The sequence below is a fragment of the Hypanus sabinus genome, chromosome 5 (assembly GCF_030144855.1).
Source record: "Hypanus sabinus isolate sHypSab1 chromosome 5, sHypSab1.hap1, whole genome shotgun sequence".
Classification (NCBI taxonomy): Eukaryota; Metazoa; Chordata; class Chondrichthyes; order Myliobatiformes; family Dasyatidae; genus Hypanus; species Hypanus sabinus.
In genome coordinates, this window is record NC_082710.1 from 165,006,305 (window position 1) to 165,022,814 (window position 16,510).

The following is a 16,510-nucleotide window of genomic DNA, read 5'->3' on the forward strand; positions in this document are numbered from 1 at the left end:
CTGGTAAGGGATTTTAACTTTCCACATATTGACTGGGACTCCCAAAGGACGAGACGGGTTAGAGTTTGTCAAGTGCATTCAGGAAAGTTAGAAGTCCCAACGAGAGAGTGTGCCATACATGATCTGCTTAGGGACTAATATGGAGCAAGTGACTTTCCATTTAATGATCATAGTGCCATTAGTTTCAAGGTAATTATGGAAACAGATAGGTCTGATCCTTGGGTATGGACTGGGACAGTCTATTTCTGGCAAAGCTGTACTTGGTAAGTGGGAGGTCTTCAAAAGTGAAAAATTGAGAGTACAAAGCTTACATGTGCCTGTTAGAATAAAATGAAAGAAAATTGGGCATAGGGCTTGTGTTTTCAAGAGATATTAAGGCCCTAGTTGATAAAAAAAAAGGAGGTGCAGAGCAGGTAGAGGCAGGTAGAAACAAATGAGGTGCTTGAGGAGTGTAAGAAATGCAAGAGAACACTTGAGAAAGAAATCAGGAGGGTTAAAAGAAGGCAAGGAGTCGCTCTAGCAGACAAGGAGTATGAGAATGGTATTCAGCATGAGGAGCCAAAAGAGATAGCGGAGATACTTAGGTGGATTTTTTGCATCTGTATTTACTGGTGAGATAGACACAGAGTTGATAGAAGTGAGGCAAAGCAGCAGTAAGCTCGTGGACCCTATACAGATTAAAGAGGAGGAGGCATTTGCTACCCTGAGGCAAATCAGAGTGGATAAATCCCCAGGGCCTGACAAGGTGTCCCCTTGGACCCCACTGGAGGCAAGTGCAGAAATTGCAGCAGTCGAAGCAGAGTTATTTAAACCATACTTAGTACCGGGGGGGGGGGGGGCACTGGTGGATAGCCAATGTTGTTCTGCTATTTCAGAAAGGCTCTTAGGAAAAAACAGGAAATTATAGGCCCATGAGCCTGACATCAGTAGTGGGAAAGTTATGAGGAAGTGGAGGAATGGGTTAGTAAGTTTGCTGATGACACAAAGGTTGGAGGTGTTGTGGATAGTGTGGAGGGCTGTCAGATTACAGCCGGACATTGATAGGATGCAAAACTGGGCTGAGAAGTGGCAGATGGATTCAACACTGATAAGTGTGAAGTGGTACATTTTGGTAGGTCAAATACGATACCATTAATACGATAGTATTAAAGGTGAGACTCTTGGCCGTGTGGAGGATCAGAGGGATCTTGGAGTCCGAGTCCATAGGATGCTCAAAGCAGCTGCAAAGATTAAGAAGGCATACAGTGTATTGGCCTTCATCAATCGTGGAATTGACTTTAAGAGCTGAGAGGTAATGTTGCAGCTACGTAGGACCCTGGTCAGACCCCACTTGGAGAACTGCGCTCAGTTTTGGTCACCTCACTACAGAAAGGATGTGGAAGCCATAGAAAGGGCAGAGGAGATTACAAAGATGTTACCTGAATTGGGGAACATGCCTTATGAGAATAGGTTGAGTGAACTTGGCCTTTTCTCCTTGCAGCAACGGAGGATGAGAGGTGACCTGATAAAGATGTATAAAATGATGAGAGGCATTGATTGTGTGGGTAGTCAGAGACTTTTTCCCAGGGATGAAATGGTTGCCACAAGAGGACACAGGTTTAAGGTGCTGGGGAGTAGATACAGAGGAGATGTCAGGGGTAAGTTTTTTACATAGAGAGTGGTGAGTGCATGGAATGGGCTGTTGGTGACGGTGGTGGAGGTGGATACAATAGGGTCTTTTAAGAGACTTTTGGATAGGTACATGGAGCTTAGTAAAATAGAGGGCTATGGGTAAGCCTAGTAATTTCTAAAGTAAGAACATGTTCAGCACAACTTTGTGGGCCAAAGGGCCTGTATTGTGCTGTGGGTTTTCAATGTTTCTATATTCTAAGAGAGTGAATATATGAGTACAGTATTCGGGAAGACAGGGATTGATTAGGGATAGTCCGAATTGTTTTGCGAGTGATACGCAGTGTCCAACCAAAATTATAGAATTTTTCAAGGATGTTAGCAGGAAAGTTGATGAAGGCAAGGCAGTAGACAATGTCTGCTTGGACTTCAGCAAGGCACTTGACAGTGTCCCACATGAGGTTGAGTCATTTGGCACACAAGATGAGGTAGTAAATTAGATTAGACATTGGCTTTGTGGGAGAAGCCAAAGGATGGTAGTAGAGGAGTTGCCTCTCTGACTGGAAGCCACAGAGATTGGTGCTGTGTTTGTTGTTTGTCATCTATAACGATGATCAGGATGAAAATGTGGTTAACTGAATCATCAAATTTGCAGATGTCAGCAAGATTGGCGGTGTAGTGAACGGCAAGAAAATCTATCAAAGCTTGCAGCACGACCTGGACCAGCTGGAAAAAAAATGGCAGATGGAATTTATTGCAGACAAGTGTGAGGACCAAACTCTTTGCACTTTGAGAACCAACCAGGGTATGTCTTACACGGTGAGCAGCAGGGTATTGAGGAATTTGGTAGAAGAGGGGGATCTGGGAATACAGATACATAATTCATTGAAATTGTTATCACAGCTACACTGGGTTGTTAAGAAAGCTTTTGGTCCATTGGCCTTCATATATCAAGGTACTGAGTACTGGAATTGGGATGTTATGTTGAAGTTGTATGTAACATTGGTGAGGACTAATTTGGAGTATTGCGTGCAGTTTTGGTCACCTACCTACAGGAAAGATGTAAACAAGATTTGAAGAGTACAGAGGAAATTTACAAGGATGTTGCTGGGACTGGAGGACATGATTTATAAGGAAAGATTGAATAGGTTCAGACTTTATTCCTTTGAACATAGATTATGGGGAGATTTGATAGATGTATACAGAATTATGAGGAGAATGGGTAGGGTAAATACAAACAGGCTTTTTTCCACTGAGGTTAGGTGAGATTACAACTAGAGGTCATGGGTTAAGGGTGAAAGGTGAAATGTTCAAGGAGAACATGAGGGAAAACCTCTTCACTTGGAGAGTAGTGAGAGTGTGGAATGAGCTGCTAGCACAAGTGATGGATGCAATTTTGATTTTGACGTTCAGGAGAAGTTTGGATAGGTACATGGCTGGGAGGAGTATTGGGCGGGTGCAGATCAATGGGTTTAGGCAGTGCAAATGGTTTGGGGCTGTTTTTGTGTTGTCGTTTTTCTATGATTCTGTGACCCTCTGTGCGAAGAAGCTGTTCCTCAAGTCCCCTCTGAATCTTTCCCTTCTCACCCTAAATGCGGACCTTCCAGTTTGGGATTCCCCTGTCCTGGGAGAAAGACTGTGACCATTCACCTTATCTGTGACCACAGGGTCACACCTCAGCCTCTTTTGCTCCAGTTAAAACACTCGCAGCCCACGCAGTCTCTCCTCAAGGCCTAGGGATATCCGCATGTCTCTTTCCTGCACCCTTTTCTGCTTAATGACTTGGGCCCCTCACAATTTTATATACCTCCCCAGCACCCAGGGTGAAATCTCAGACTAACCTCTCTCAACCTGTAGTAAAGCTACCCTTCCCCCCCCCCACCCAAAACCCCAGCCACACTGAGCATCACAGACCTAGACACCTCAGAAGGTAAGGGCATGTTACACTGAAGAGAGGGGAGTTATTGGACAGGCTGGGGGCTGATTTCTCTGGCGCACGGGAGATTGGGGTGGATTGGGGGCTGATACTGTTCATTTCTTTGTTCGCCTCTGTCTTGAGCGTTTATTTTTCCATTAGTTCCATTGTGTTTCTGTGTATTTATTTTGAATGCCTGTAAGAAAATTAATCTCAGAGTAGTAGTATGTAGTATATGTTCTTTGATACTAAATTTACTTTGAACCTCGATAGTGAGAGGCTTATTTCGGGTCGATAATAGCAAACCTTTCCCTCCAATAACAGTAGCGCCTGAAGCCAGGGGACACGGAGGAAGGAGCAGGGAGCTTTGGAGGGACTCTGAGGACGATTTTCTTCCCCCAGATGGGATGGTGGTGGAAGCCGAGGCTGTCATAATGCTTTTAAAAACATCTAGAATCGCGAGTTCTGATCCAAGGGACCGGAGCAGAAAGATTGGCAGGGACAGAACGGGCCAAAAGGCCTATTTCCGTGTTGTACAACTCGATAAGAACTTTCTTTTGGGGCAAGATATCGGGTGGTAGTGTCTCTTTAAGAAGCCCATTCCCCTTCCCCCCACCCACCCGATCAGTTTCACTCCCCCCCCCCCACCCCCTTAACATCTATCCACACCACAAAGTAAATGGCAGCGCTGAGCTACGGACTGAGTTGATGATGGAAGAGAAACGGTGTAAGCAGCGATAGTTTTACTTCTGTGCGAGGGAGAGAGAGAGAGGGTGAGAGAGAGAGAGAGAAAGAAAGAAAGAAAGAGAGAGAGGGGCAGCGGCAGCGGGAGAGGAGAGGAGAGGAGCAGGAGGAAAGGAAAAGGTATTTCATTTGTGTCCTGGATAATTTTACCCCGCGGCCGCGACGACCTGGGAACTGAGTGGAATTGACAAGGCCGTGAAAACTGACAAGCAAAATAGAAAGTAAACATTTCAGTTGATCTGCACTCCTCGCTCGCTCTCTCTCCCTCCCTCCCTCTCTCTCTCTTTTTCTCTCTCTCTCTCTCCTCATTTGAGGGAGGGAGAGAGGGCGGAAAAAAGAAGGCATAGAGTAAAACTCGCCGCTTGCCCGGATCTGTAAGGGATCTGCCTGAAATTTCTCTCACCCACCCCCCCCCCCCATCCTTTCTCCCTCTCTCCGTGAGTTCGGGAACACGCTGGACCCCCCTCGGCCAGTTTTCAGCTTGCGAGTCCGGATGGAAGAGCAGAGCCGCTTGATGCAGGCCCGGGCAGCCGGGGCTGGTGGTGGAGGCGGCGGAGGAGCGGGAGGCGGAGGCGGAGGAGGAGGGGGAGGCGGAGGAGGCGGCGGCAGCGGGGTAACGATGTCTGTGCACCCGGCATCGGCGGGCCTACAGCCGCTGACGACCCATCTCCGCGAAAGCCCCACGGATAATGGGGACGGGAGGAAGCAAGACATCGGGGACATACTCCACCAGATCATGACCATCACCGATCAAAGTCTGGACGAAGCACAAGCCAAGTTGGTTTATTTTTTTAATCCTTAGTGATTTCCTTGTTTTTTTAAACAATGAATATCTTCAAAATATTGAATTGTGACTTTAAATTTGCACATTTTGTTTATATTTGTGCGCGCTTGTGTTTAAAAAACCCTCATACGTAGATATATTGTTGAATATTTTACACAAGAAAGTGCGTTTAGAAGTTTTTATTTGCCTTTTGTGTTGATGTGAATTTCTCCCGTTTAAGGAAACACGCGCTGAATTGTCACAGAATGAAACCTGCCCTCTTCAGTGTTTTATGTGAGATCAAAGAGAAGACGGGTGAGTGCTTCCTCTCTGTGTGGATCTATGTGTGTGGGGGGAGGGTGTAAAATAATCATCTCCCTCCGTCCGTCTCCCTCTTTCACTCACTCATATACACTCACTCACTCAGAAACACACAAAAAGGAAAAAGATTTCTTGCCCGCCATCTTGGCCAGCTCAGACTGCTTTTCCCAGGGTGTGTATGTATGTGTATATGTATGTTGCGTGTCTCTGGGCCCTTCTCAAATCTTTGTGACTTTCTTCTTTTCTCTCTCTCTCTCTCGTGCCTCCTCCCGGGAGGGTCACAACGCTGCTTCCGATCACTGATCAGCAGCTTGGACGGCAGAAAGCCAAGCGTTTTCCTGCGTCCTATCCACCATGTGAAACTGATCAGTGCATATCCCAGGTCCCGTCTTCTTTCTCTGTAGATTTCCCTTTCCAGTTTGTTGTCTTCGTCTTCCCGCCTCTCTCTCTCTCTCCAGTCCTTGGCCATTTCCCCCCCCCCCCCCCCCCTCAGATCGTTGTTCGGCATCGCAAGGGTTTATTTGGTTAGTTTCCCCAACACTGTGAATTTCAGCAATTTTGGCAATCTTCCCACCATTCGCAACTGTTTCCATCTCTCTCTCTACCTCTCTCTCCCTCTCTCCCTCCCTCTTACACATAGACCCAAGACACACACACACACACACTGTCTCACACAGACTGGGCCACACACAAAAACACACACACTCTCTCTCTCTCTCTCTCTCCCTCCCTCTTACACACACAGACTGAGACACACAGACCCAACACACACACACACTATCTCACACAGACTGGGCCACACTCAAAAACTCTCTCTCTCTCCCTCCCTCTTACACACAGAGACTGAGACACACAGACTCAAGACACACAAACACACTATCTCACACAGACTGGGCCACACTCAAAAACTCTCTCTCTCTCCCTCCCTCTTACACACAGAGACTGAGACACACAGACTCAAGACACACAAACACACTTTCTCACACAGACTGGGCCACACATAAAAACTCACTCTCTCTCCCTCCCTCTTACACACAGAGACTGAGACACACACACACACTATGTCACACAGACTGGGCCACACATAAAATCTCTCTCTCTCATGCACAGACTCACACGTCAAGCAAACTTTCAGACACACACAGACAGACATGCAGACTCTGGGCTCTCACACACATGCACACAGCCTCAGACTGACCATCAGAGAGAGACACACTCGCACTCTCTCTCAGACTCACACACAAGCAGATTCTCACACACACATGCTGATTTTTGCACACATAAAGACTTGTACACACACAAAAGTGCACATGGAGACACAGGCACACATGGCTCGCTCGGAGATGCACACCCACATGTATGCAGACACAGGCACTCAGATGCACAGCTATTATACGAAGATATACAGTGTTACACCTAGAGACACAGGCTGTCTTGCCCAATCACGTGGTCTCACACACGCAGGCAATGTAACCTTCACCCTGCTGTGCCGCACCAGGGGAACACTCAACACGACTGGTGTTAACCTTGGAGGGTCTGACAAACCGTTTGCCTGCTCTTGAATTTGTTTTGTCTGCTGCCTGACCCCAGTGTGTCGCTGTAACATTGGTGTAAAGTGTGTGTGGATGTGTGTCTATCTGTGTGGGCAAGGGCTGTGGGGGAAGGAAGGGTGGTGTTCAGATTGTATTCGAAATGCTTGTTAAAATTTTGGTCCCCAAACTCTGGGAGTAAATTTGGTCAGGATGAATTTGTGTGGCAGGTATATCCTGGAATGTTGATTTGTGAGTTTAATCTCCAGTTTTGTATTGGATGAAAATCTCTTCTGTGTGATCTGGAAAACTTGTATTTCTATAAATATGTGAATTTTATGCAGTAACTGGCTGTTCAGGTGATGGTTGTGTGTGTAAACGGTCGCTGTAATTTTTTTGCCACTGTGGGCTTGTTCTGATGTCTGCAGCAGTTTCTGACACCTTTGTGTAATTGCACACTCACCTTGCAAGTGGCCTTCCTCTTGCACATCCATCCCTCACACAGGCGCAAAGTCCCTCGTGAGTGACCCCCTTGTGCACAGATCCCTTGCACGGACATGTGGTCACCCGCCGTGTGCAAGCGTGCTTGTGCTGAATGCGTTACTGAAGATTAGATTTGTTTTCTTGCCCTTTTCCATACTGGGGTGCCCTGGACTGCTCTGGACCCAGGCTTTGCCCCGTGCCCCTCGTAATGGGGAAGAGGTGCTGGGGCCAGATCCGAGCAGAGAAGGGCGTGGGTCAGGGGGCTGGACAGCCCTGCTCCGTGGAATGCACTTCATTCCCAGGAGCGTAGGAGAACGAGGGCAGATTTGATAGAGGTAGACAAATTAATGGGCCCTCTGCTGTCCCCTCAGGTGGGTGGGAGTATTCCACATCTGCTGGGAACAGCCCCTGGCAAGGGAGTCAGAGAATGGGCCTGTGGGTCCTGTGCTGGATAGTGCTGAGGTGGCAGGAGCAGTGATACACCAAGGAATCTCCTTGGAGTGTGCTTGTGACAGACTTCTGCAACTGAAGGGAGAGCTTCTGCCAAGAGAGGTGGATAAGTAATTGTTATTGGCCAAAGCTTTGACAAGTGGCAGCTTGATCGCTGTATATTTTGTCTTTAGATTGTTGGTGGTAGCTTCCCTGGGAAATGTGGCTGAATTGTAGTGATGACCTGTGATTGGGTATTCCCCCCCCAACCCCCTCCTGCCTCCAAGCTGAACCTGGGGTGCAGGTACCTCTTCTTGCCTCATGGAGGCTTGGATAATGGGAAGGGGGGAGGGTCAAAATATTTGATGGGTTTCCTGTGCTGGTTCATTGCAACTCCAACCCCCTCTCCCCCATCTCTCTCAGTGCCACTGAGAAAGAGCAAGAGGTAGCCTGTGCCTAATTAAATAATTTCTCACAATCTGCCTTCACCATCCCCAACTGCCCTTTAGACGGTGGGGGAGGAGGCATCTTCTTGAGCCACCACAGTCCTTCCAGGGAAGGTACTGTTTGGGGAAGGAGATCTGGGATTTAGATGCAATGAGGCTGATGCACTGGGATCGGTCACTCTGGGACCGACTACTCTGGGTGTACAGTGTGCACCGGGGTCAGGTTACGATCTGTGTTCACTGGGAGTGATTACTATGAGCACACAGTGTGCACTAGTGGCCAGAGCCTGTAGCTCTTAATACATATACGATGTGGACTGCAATGGGTTCAGGGGTTTTGGTGGAGAACGTGCGTTGAATCTCTGGTTCTGTGCTATGTGTCAAGATCAGTTGCTGGGGATTTACAGTGTGCACTGGATCACTGCATGGTTGACAGTAGATCAATTCTGGGTCCTCACTGTACTGTGAGCACCAACGCACCCCCCCCCCCCCATCGTGCACGTTGGATCTCTGTATGTCCCTGCTGAACGGTCTGTAGTCCTCCCAGCACAGGGGTGCAGTGGATCACTGATGCGTTGAGCTGGGCGTATTATCTGCTGGATCACCAGGATACCCTTGCATCAGTCTCCAGGATCTTTTGTCCCTTGTTACGTGAGTGGGATCTCCCCGGGGAATTTCACTGCAATGCGCACTGGATCATTCTGAGATCTGCTTTGTACTGGATCACTCTGAGACCATTCTGTAGTGAACACTGGGCCATTGTATCAGTTACTCTGGGATCACAGTGCAGTGCACGCTCACGGCTGAAACTCACGGGGTAATACAGACTGCTGTCACTTCCCACCAGGACCTTCCGTTGTCACTGGAAGGTCTACAGCCAGTTGCCTGTGGGGGTTCCCACCTGTCGGTGGGACATGGTTGGGGGAGGGAGCAGCTGCGACAGCAGGTTCCAGGGCAGGGTGAAGTTCCGGGAATCTGTTCTTCCTTCAGCATCCAACACCCCCTTACTCCTTTGGTGTTAATGCTGAGCTGCCAGCGTTCAGTGGAGGTGGGAGGAGAGATTCCAGCCCAGGCTTGTCCCTTGACCCTTCAGTGTCTCCCAGACAACACTCGAGTTAGCAAGGGAAACTCCCTCAACAATGGGCAGGGAGTGGATTCAGGCAGAATATTGGTAAACAGACCAGGGTTCTGCCAAGAAATCTGACTCTTGGATTTGGGCCCGTGCCCAGCTCTTGGCTCCGCCACTGGTGCCAGTGTGGAACTCCCTGCCTCTACGCCCCACCCCCCACCATCACTACCCACTCCACGTCCCCTCAGGCAACCTAAACTGACCACAAGTATACATGGGGTGGGGCTGCTCGAGTCTGTTGGGTTTTGCTCGTGCGATAGGGGGCCTCCGAGCTCGGGATGGGAGTGAGGAGCAGCATTTGTCGCAGACAAACTTCTCAGAGATTCGCCACAGGGAAAGAGGCCTTTTGCTCCACTAATTCTGTGTCAACCTATTTACAATGGTCCCTTTTATTTCCTCCACCTCCCCTTCGACCTCTCCCTCAGACTCTACCCCCCTGCGGACAGTTCAGTGGCCGGCTTACACAACGCTGGGACCTGGGAGGTATCCAGAGTAACCGGGGGTTGGGAGGGAAACTCACGTGGTCACAGGGAGAAAGTGCAAATTCCACATATTTTCTCTCTCTCTCTCTCTCTCTCCCCGTCGGGTTCAGACTCGGGTCTTCAGAACGGTGAGGCAGTGGCTGTACCCGCTGTGTGACCTCTGTCTACTTTCTGATGGACAGAAAGTTTCAGCACCTCGCTTGAATGTTGCCTTTGAGGAGAGTTGTGAAGACTTTACACCTCAAAGAAATGCCTGATTCCCATCTGAAATGGATGCCCATCTCTGCGGAATCAATGGCTTCCCAGTTCTGCATCCTCTTCCCCCCCCCCCCCCCCCAATAGAACTACAAACTCATTGGAGGAAAATCACCTCCTTCTGTGATGTTGACATGTTGATCCTCTTGAAGATGTCTGACAGAATCTCACTTCCTCTAGTGGGACAGCCTAGAAATAGGGGTGGGGGATTGGTCCTAAAGATGTCCTTTCATTAAAGAGTTACCTTGGCATTGTAGGCCAAAGGGCCTGTTCCTGGACTGTACTGTTCTGTGTTCTATGTCTCCACTGAAGAGGTGATGATTACCAAGGAGGCCGCTCAACAAAAGGTGGCCATTTAGGAAGAAGCTGAGGAGATGTGGTGTATCTTTGGAACTCCTTCCTTACGGGGTGGTAAAGGCAAAGTCATTGAACGTTTTTTAGATTGGAGCCGGGTATGTGGTTAGTAAGTGAGAGACTGAGGGGTGACTGAGGGAACAGGGTTGCAGTTAGACTAGCCAATGACTTGCAAAATGGCATAGCAGACGAGAGTCTGAGCGGCCTTTTGCTCCTAATTTGCATGTATACAAGATGCCCCTTCAGTGTACAGTGCAGTACAGGGACAAGCCCTTTGGTCCACAAGGTGTGCTTAATTAATTCAGCTAATGATACCTAATCCCTTCTGCCCGCATGTTCTATATCCCTCCATTCTCTGCATATTCATGTAACTGGCTAAGAGCCTTTTAAAGGCCTCTTTTGCATCTGCCTCCACTGTCACCCATGACTGTTTTAAAAAAAAATTCTGTGCACATCTCTTTTAAACATTCCCCCTCTCGACCAAAACACATTCCCTTTAGTATTAGACATTTTAGCACTATGAAAAATATTCCAGTTCTCTGTCCTATCTGTGCCTCTGACAATTTTATAAAATTCTGTCAGAATGCCCCTCAGCCTCTGATGCTCCAGAGAAAACAACCAAAGTTTGTCCAACTTCTCCTTGTAGCGCGTGTCCTCCAATCCGGGCAGCATCTGTTGAACCTCTTGCATTGAATTGACTTAATCCCTCATATACGAGAGGAGCAAAAATCTTCACGTTACATCCAAATGTGCAATGTGCAATTTATGGTGATTTATAATAAATAGTACGATCAACAGGACAGTCAATATAACATGGAAATATAATTCTATCAGCATAATGGCCTGGTGGAAGAAGCTGTTCTGGGGCCTCTTGGCACTCCTCGGAGCCTCCACATCCTTGCTGTGATGGGGTGATGAGAATTGAAAGCAGTGCTGCAGATCAAAGTTCAAAGCAAATTTATTACCGAAGTACATGTATGTTACCGTATACAACCTTGGGATTCATTTTCTTGTGGGCATACTCAATAAATCCATAATAGACTAATAAACCATAATAGAATCAATGAAAGACCACACCAACTTGGGAGTTCAACCAGTGCGTAAGTACAAAGAGAAAGAAAGAAGAATAAATAAGTAAGCAATCAATATTGAGAACATGAGACGAAGAGCCTTTCCTGAGATGCTCCATTTTCTTCCCACATCCCAAAAACATGTGGGCTGGTAGGTGAATTGGCCACAGGAAATTGTCTCTACTGTGTGGATGAAAGACTGTATTTGAGGGCAGTTAGTGGGGGTGTAGATGAGAGAATGTGGACACACATGGACCAATGGGACTGCAAACCTGGGAGCTGGCATGGAGCCAATGGGCCAAGCAGCCTCCTGTGTCTTTCAATTCACTCTCCCCAGCTACCTACCAAAGTCTGCCCTGCACGAGGTTTGAGAGTCTGGCAGTGTCTGCCTTCTTGCTGTGTGGTGCAGACACGTGGCCCTTCAACAAATCGCTTTTGTAGGGAGGGGTGTGGTGTGGAGCACTGATGGCACGTGTGGAGGGGGGGCACTGACTGGCAGCAGAGAGCTTGGGTCACCGGTGTGCATCAGGGCAAGGGCACTGTTTAGTAGGTTTGCAGGGATGGTGTTGGTGCGATCCGTTGGGATCGCTGGGAAGGGGCAGTGTTGGTGCGATCTGTTGGGATTGTCGGGAAGGGACAGTGTTGGTGCGATCCATTGGGATTGTCGGGAAGGGGCAGTGTTGGTGCGATCCATTGGGATTGTCGGGAAGGGGCAGTGTTGGTGCGATCCATTGGGATTGTCGGGAAGGGGCAGTGTTGGTGCGATCCATTGGGATTGTCGGGAAGGGGCAGTGTTGGTGCGATCCGTTGGGATTGTCGGGAAGGGACAGTGTTGGTGCGATCCATTGGGATTGTCGGGAAGGGGCAGTGTTGGTGCGATCCATTGGGATTGTCGGGAAGGGGCAGTGTTGGTGCGATCCATTGGGATTGTCGGGAAGGGGCAGTGTTGGTGCGATCTGTTGGGATTGTCGGGAAGGGGCGGTGTTGCTGCGATCCGTTGGGATTGTCGGGAAGGGGCAGTGTTGGTGCGATCCGTTTGGATCGTCGGGAAGGGGCAGTGTTGGTGCGATCTGTTGGGATTGTCGGGAAGGGGCAGTGTTGGTGCGATCCGTTTGGATCGTCGGGAAGGGGCAGTGTTGGTACGATCTGTTGGGATTGTCGGGAAGGGGCAGTGTTGGTGCGATCCGTTGGGACTGTCGGGAAGGGGCAGTGTTGGTGCGATCTGTTGGGATTGTCGGGAAGGGGCAGTGTTGGTGCGATCCGTTGGGACTGTCGGGAAGGGGCAGTGTTGGTGCGATCCGTTGGGACTGTCGGGAAGGGGCAGTGTTGGTGCTATCCGTTGGGATCGTCGGGAAGGGGCAGTGTTGGTGCGATCTGTTGGGATTGTCGGGAAGGGGCAGTGTTGGTGCGATCTGTTGGGACTGTCGGGAAGGGGCAGTGTTGGTGCGATCTGTTGGGATTGTCGGGAAGGGGCAGTGTTGGTGCGATCCGTTGGGATTGTCGGGAAGGGGCGGTGTTGCTGCGATCTGTTGGGATTGTCGGGAAGGGGCAGTGTTGGTGCGATCCGTTGGGATTGTCGGGAAGGGGCGGTGTTGGTGCGATCCGTTGGGACTGTCGGGAAGGGGCGGTGTTGGTGCGATCCGTTGGGATTGTCGGGAAGGGGCAGTGTTGGTGCGATCCGTTTGGATCGTCGGGAAGGGGCAGTGTTGATACGATCTGTTGGGATTGTCGGGAAGGGGCAGTGTTGGTACGATCTGTTGGGATTGTCGGGAAGGGGCAGTGTTGGTGCGATCCGTTTGGATCGTCGGGAAGGGGCAATGTTGGTACGATCTGTTGGGATTGTCGGGAAGGGGCAGTGTTGGTGCGATCCGTTGGGACTGTCGGGAAGGGGCAGTGTTGGTGCGATCCGTTGGGATTGTCGGGAAGGGGCAGTGTTGGTGCGATCCGTTGGGATTGTCGGGAAGGGGCAGTGTTGGTGCGATCCGTTTGGATCGTCGGGAAGGGACAGTGTTGGTACGATCTGTTGGGACTGTCGGGAAGGGGCAGTGTTGGTGCGATCCGTTGGGATTGTCGGGAAGGGGCAGTGTTGGTGCGATCCATTGGGATTGTCGGGAAGGGACAGTGTTGGTGCGATCCGTTGGGATCGCTGGGAAGGGGCAGTGTTGGTGCGATCCGTTGGGACGGTCGGGAAGGGGCAGTGTTGGTGCTATCCGTTGGGATCATCGGGAAGGGGCAGTGTTGGTGCGATCCGTTGGGATTGTCGGGAAGGGGCAGTGTTGGTGCGATCCGTTGGGATTGTCGGGAAGGGGCAGTGTTGGTGCGATCTGTTGGGATTGTCGGGAAGGGGCAGTGTTGGTGCGATCATTTGGGATGGTGGGGCTGCCTACAATCCATCAGGATTGTGTGACTGGCCGATCGCCGTCCAGCGAAAACCAGCATAGTTGTTCAGAGATGAGGAGAAGGTAGGAGGAATTGTGATCCGTTCGGCATGGGTTGGGATGTCTGCTATCAGGTTCGGGCACATCACAACATGTGGCAAAGCATTTACGTTAACAACCAACACAGTGAGCTGCAGAAGTCCATGAATGCCGTCGCACATTCCGGTGCCGACATAGCATGTCCTCCATATTCCACGGAACAAAACGAGACACTAACAGGAACAACAAGCCCCTTTCTCACGCTACCACCCCCCACCCACTTGCTCACATGCCAGCAACCGGCATGTGTTGTGAAATTTGTTGGGAATAGTGGGAAGCCGTGTGAACCATTGGGATTGTCGGGATGGGGTGGGATTGTCTGTGGCCCACAGGAATTATAGGAATGGGCGAGAATTATGATCCATTTGGCAGAGATGGAATGGCCACAATCTGTTGTGGGTGTCAGGAAGAGTTGCGATTCACTGAGATTATAAGGAAGCATCAGTGTCCTGCAGCAGTTTTCTCTAGAAGCATTGAGGGAGGTGGTTCAATAATTACACCTCGTGTATCCTTTTAATAAATGAGACTCCATTAAAGTAGAGATTTTCGATACATTTGATCTTTCATTCATTCTATAAATGGGCTGAGAGCGCACTTTATAACTCTCATTAAAATGACCGATGTCTTCATAAGATGTTATGGGTCTCCTTTATTCCCCTTCTGCCTCCATTAAAGCTGGTTTGCTTGTGTGCGCTCCTGACATCTTAAAGGGGATGTGATCACCCTGTCTGTAGTCTGAGGGCACACTCAGTGTCTGTGAGCCCTGCTGCAGTCTCACCTCTAAGGTTGATGAGAAAAACCTCGAAGGAGTATTTTACGATGGGATCTTTATCCAGTGTCCTTGTCGTCTTTTAACAGGATGAATAATCCTTCCCTTGAGGGGTGGAAGTTACTTAAATTTCTTCCTCTTGTGGCTGTTTTGCAGACAATGTTGATGTAAGCTACTCTCTGATTAGGTGGGCTGCCCTTGCAGGGATACCTGCTCCATCGTCACATCTAATGTCTCTTCTGAGGTGTGTGTGTGCGCACACATCTTTTGCTACTAGCACACACAGGAATTTAAACTGCACACAAAGGTTCCCGCCCTCTACCTCATTGACATGTTACGTATATTTCACAATCATACAAAATCACATTTCCTTTTCTGGTTTCTGATGGGGGTGGTGTTGACAATGTGGAGTTTGTGGTGATTTGTCGATTTTTAGAACTGGCATGAGCACTGTTTTCATTGAAGAATTTATTGATTCACTATGTCGAATTCCAAAGAAACAAAGGGGTGAAGCACGAAAGAACTATTCATTTGAAGCAAAATGGCTTAGTGAAGCAGTAGAAACGGCTACACCAAAAGCTCATGAGGTCAGGAACGTGCAGCAATGAGAAATATTTTTGTACAGTACAGAAACTGGTGTTACCTGCGTGTATTGTCGCAATGCAAAAGTTGTTGGAGAATTCGAAGGTGGGAAGAAGTGAAGTGATGTTTGGAAACATGGCTTTTTAAAGCATTATTTAACAAACAAATCACAGTTGGACATTGTGCAAAAGCTCCAGTGAGAAAATCCTTCATTACCCGCTGCAGGCCTGTTACGTATGCACTGTGAGAGCGCAGATGAATGAGAGCGAAAATGATCGAACCCAGAGGAGATCAAAGTTCTTATTGACAGTGTTTTGCTAGCTGTTAAAACGAAAACCACTTTGATTTTGCGCACACTGGTCATTACAAACTAGAGGAAACATTGGTCATCTCCCCAAAGGTAATTCCTGGCTCTAGTTCAGAGGGGTGGGGGGCATTAGGGGAAGAAGATATCCAGGGTCTATGGAGGTGGCAAATATGCTTTATGATTAACTCATCGTGGTATACAGACATGGCGTTCTGTGTCAACCCTGCTCACCCAATCTGGAACATAGGGTCCTTTTATCTGCTGAGGGAGTTTTCCGCCATCATCCTGGTAGCAGTGTGCATTCCATTTCAGGCCAGTGTCAGACACGCACTAGGGAAGCTAAGCAGGCATGAAAGAGCGCACCCTATCTTTGCAGTGCATTTCAACCAGGCCAGCTTGAAGTCTCAGAATTACTACCACCAACGTATCACCCATGGAACCAGAGGAGCCAACGCACTTGACCACTATCAAAAAAAAAACTTACCATGCCACCCCACGCCCACACTTTGGAAAGTCTAATCACCTGGCTGTACTTCTCTCCCAGAGCATGGTCAGAGACTAAAGATCACAGCACCAGTGGTGAAAGCCAAGAAGGGTCAAGAGAAGCAGATGAGTGCTTTGAGTTGGTGGACTGGACAGTATTCAGGGATTCATCTTCAAATCTGAATGATTAGTCACATTTGTCACCGACGTCATCAAAACCTGTGTGGATGAGTTGAGAATGTACCAGACATTCCCAAAGCAAAAGCCTTGGATGAACCGGGAGATCCATGGTCTTCTGAGGGCTAGACCTATGGGAAGCTATTTTAAGAGCAAAATTCCAATTGAGGTCAGAGATGGAATCAGA

General features: G+C 48.9%; 1 protein-coding gene across 4 annotated transcripts in view; it reads left to right on the forward strand.

The window, feature by feature from the left end:
• The first annotated feature begins 4,169 nt into the window (after positions 1 to 4,169).
• LOC132394540 (pre-B-cell leukemia transcription factor 2-like) overlaps positions 4,170 to 16,510 on the forward strand; it is a 50,239-nt gene continuing 37,898 nt past the window's right edge. For 2 of the 4 annotated variants that reach the window (XM_059970826.1, XM_059970827.1), the window contains exons 1-2: positions 4,170 to 5,044; positions 5,272 to 5,345. In XM_059970826.1, the coding sequence (XP_059826809.1) occupies positions 4,761 to 5,044; positions 5,272 to 5,345 (358 nt within the window). In that variant the 5' untranslated portion in view covers positions 4,170 to 4,760. The remainder of the gene's footprint in view (positions 5,045 to 5,271; positions 5,346 to 16,510) is intronic. The other 2 variants (XM_059970824.1, XM_059970825.1) reach the window with 2 other exon arrangements.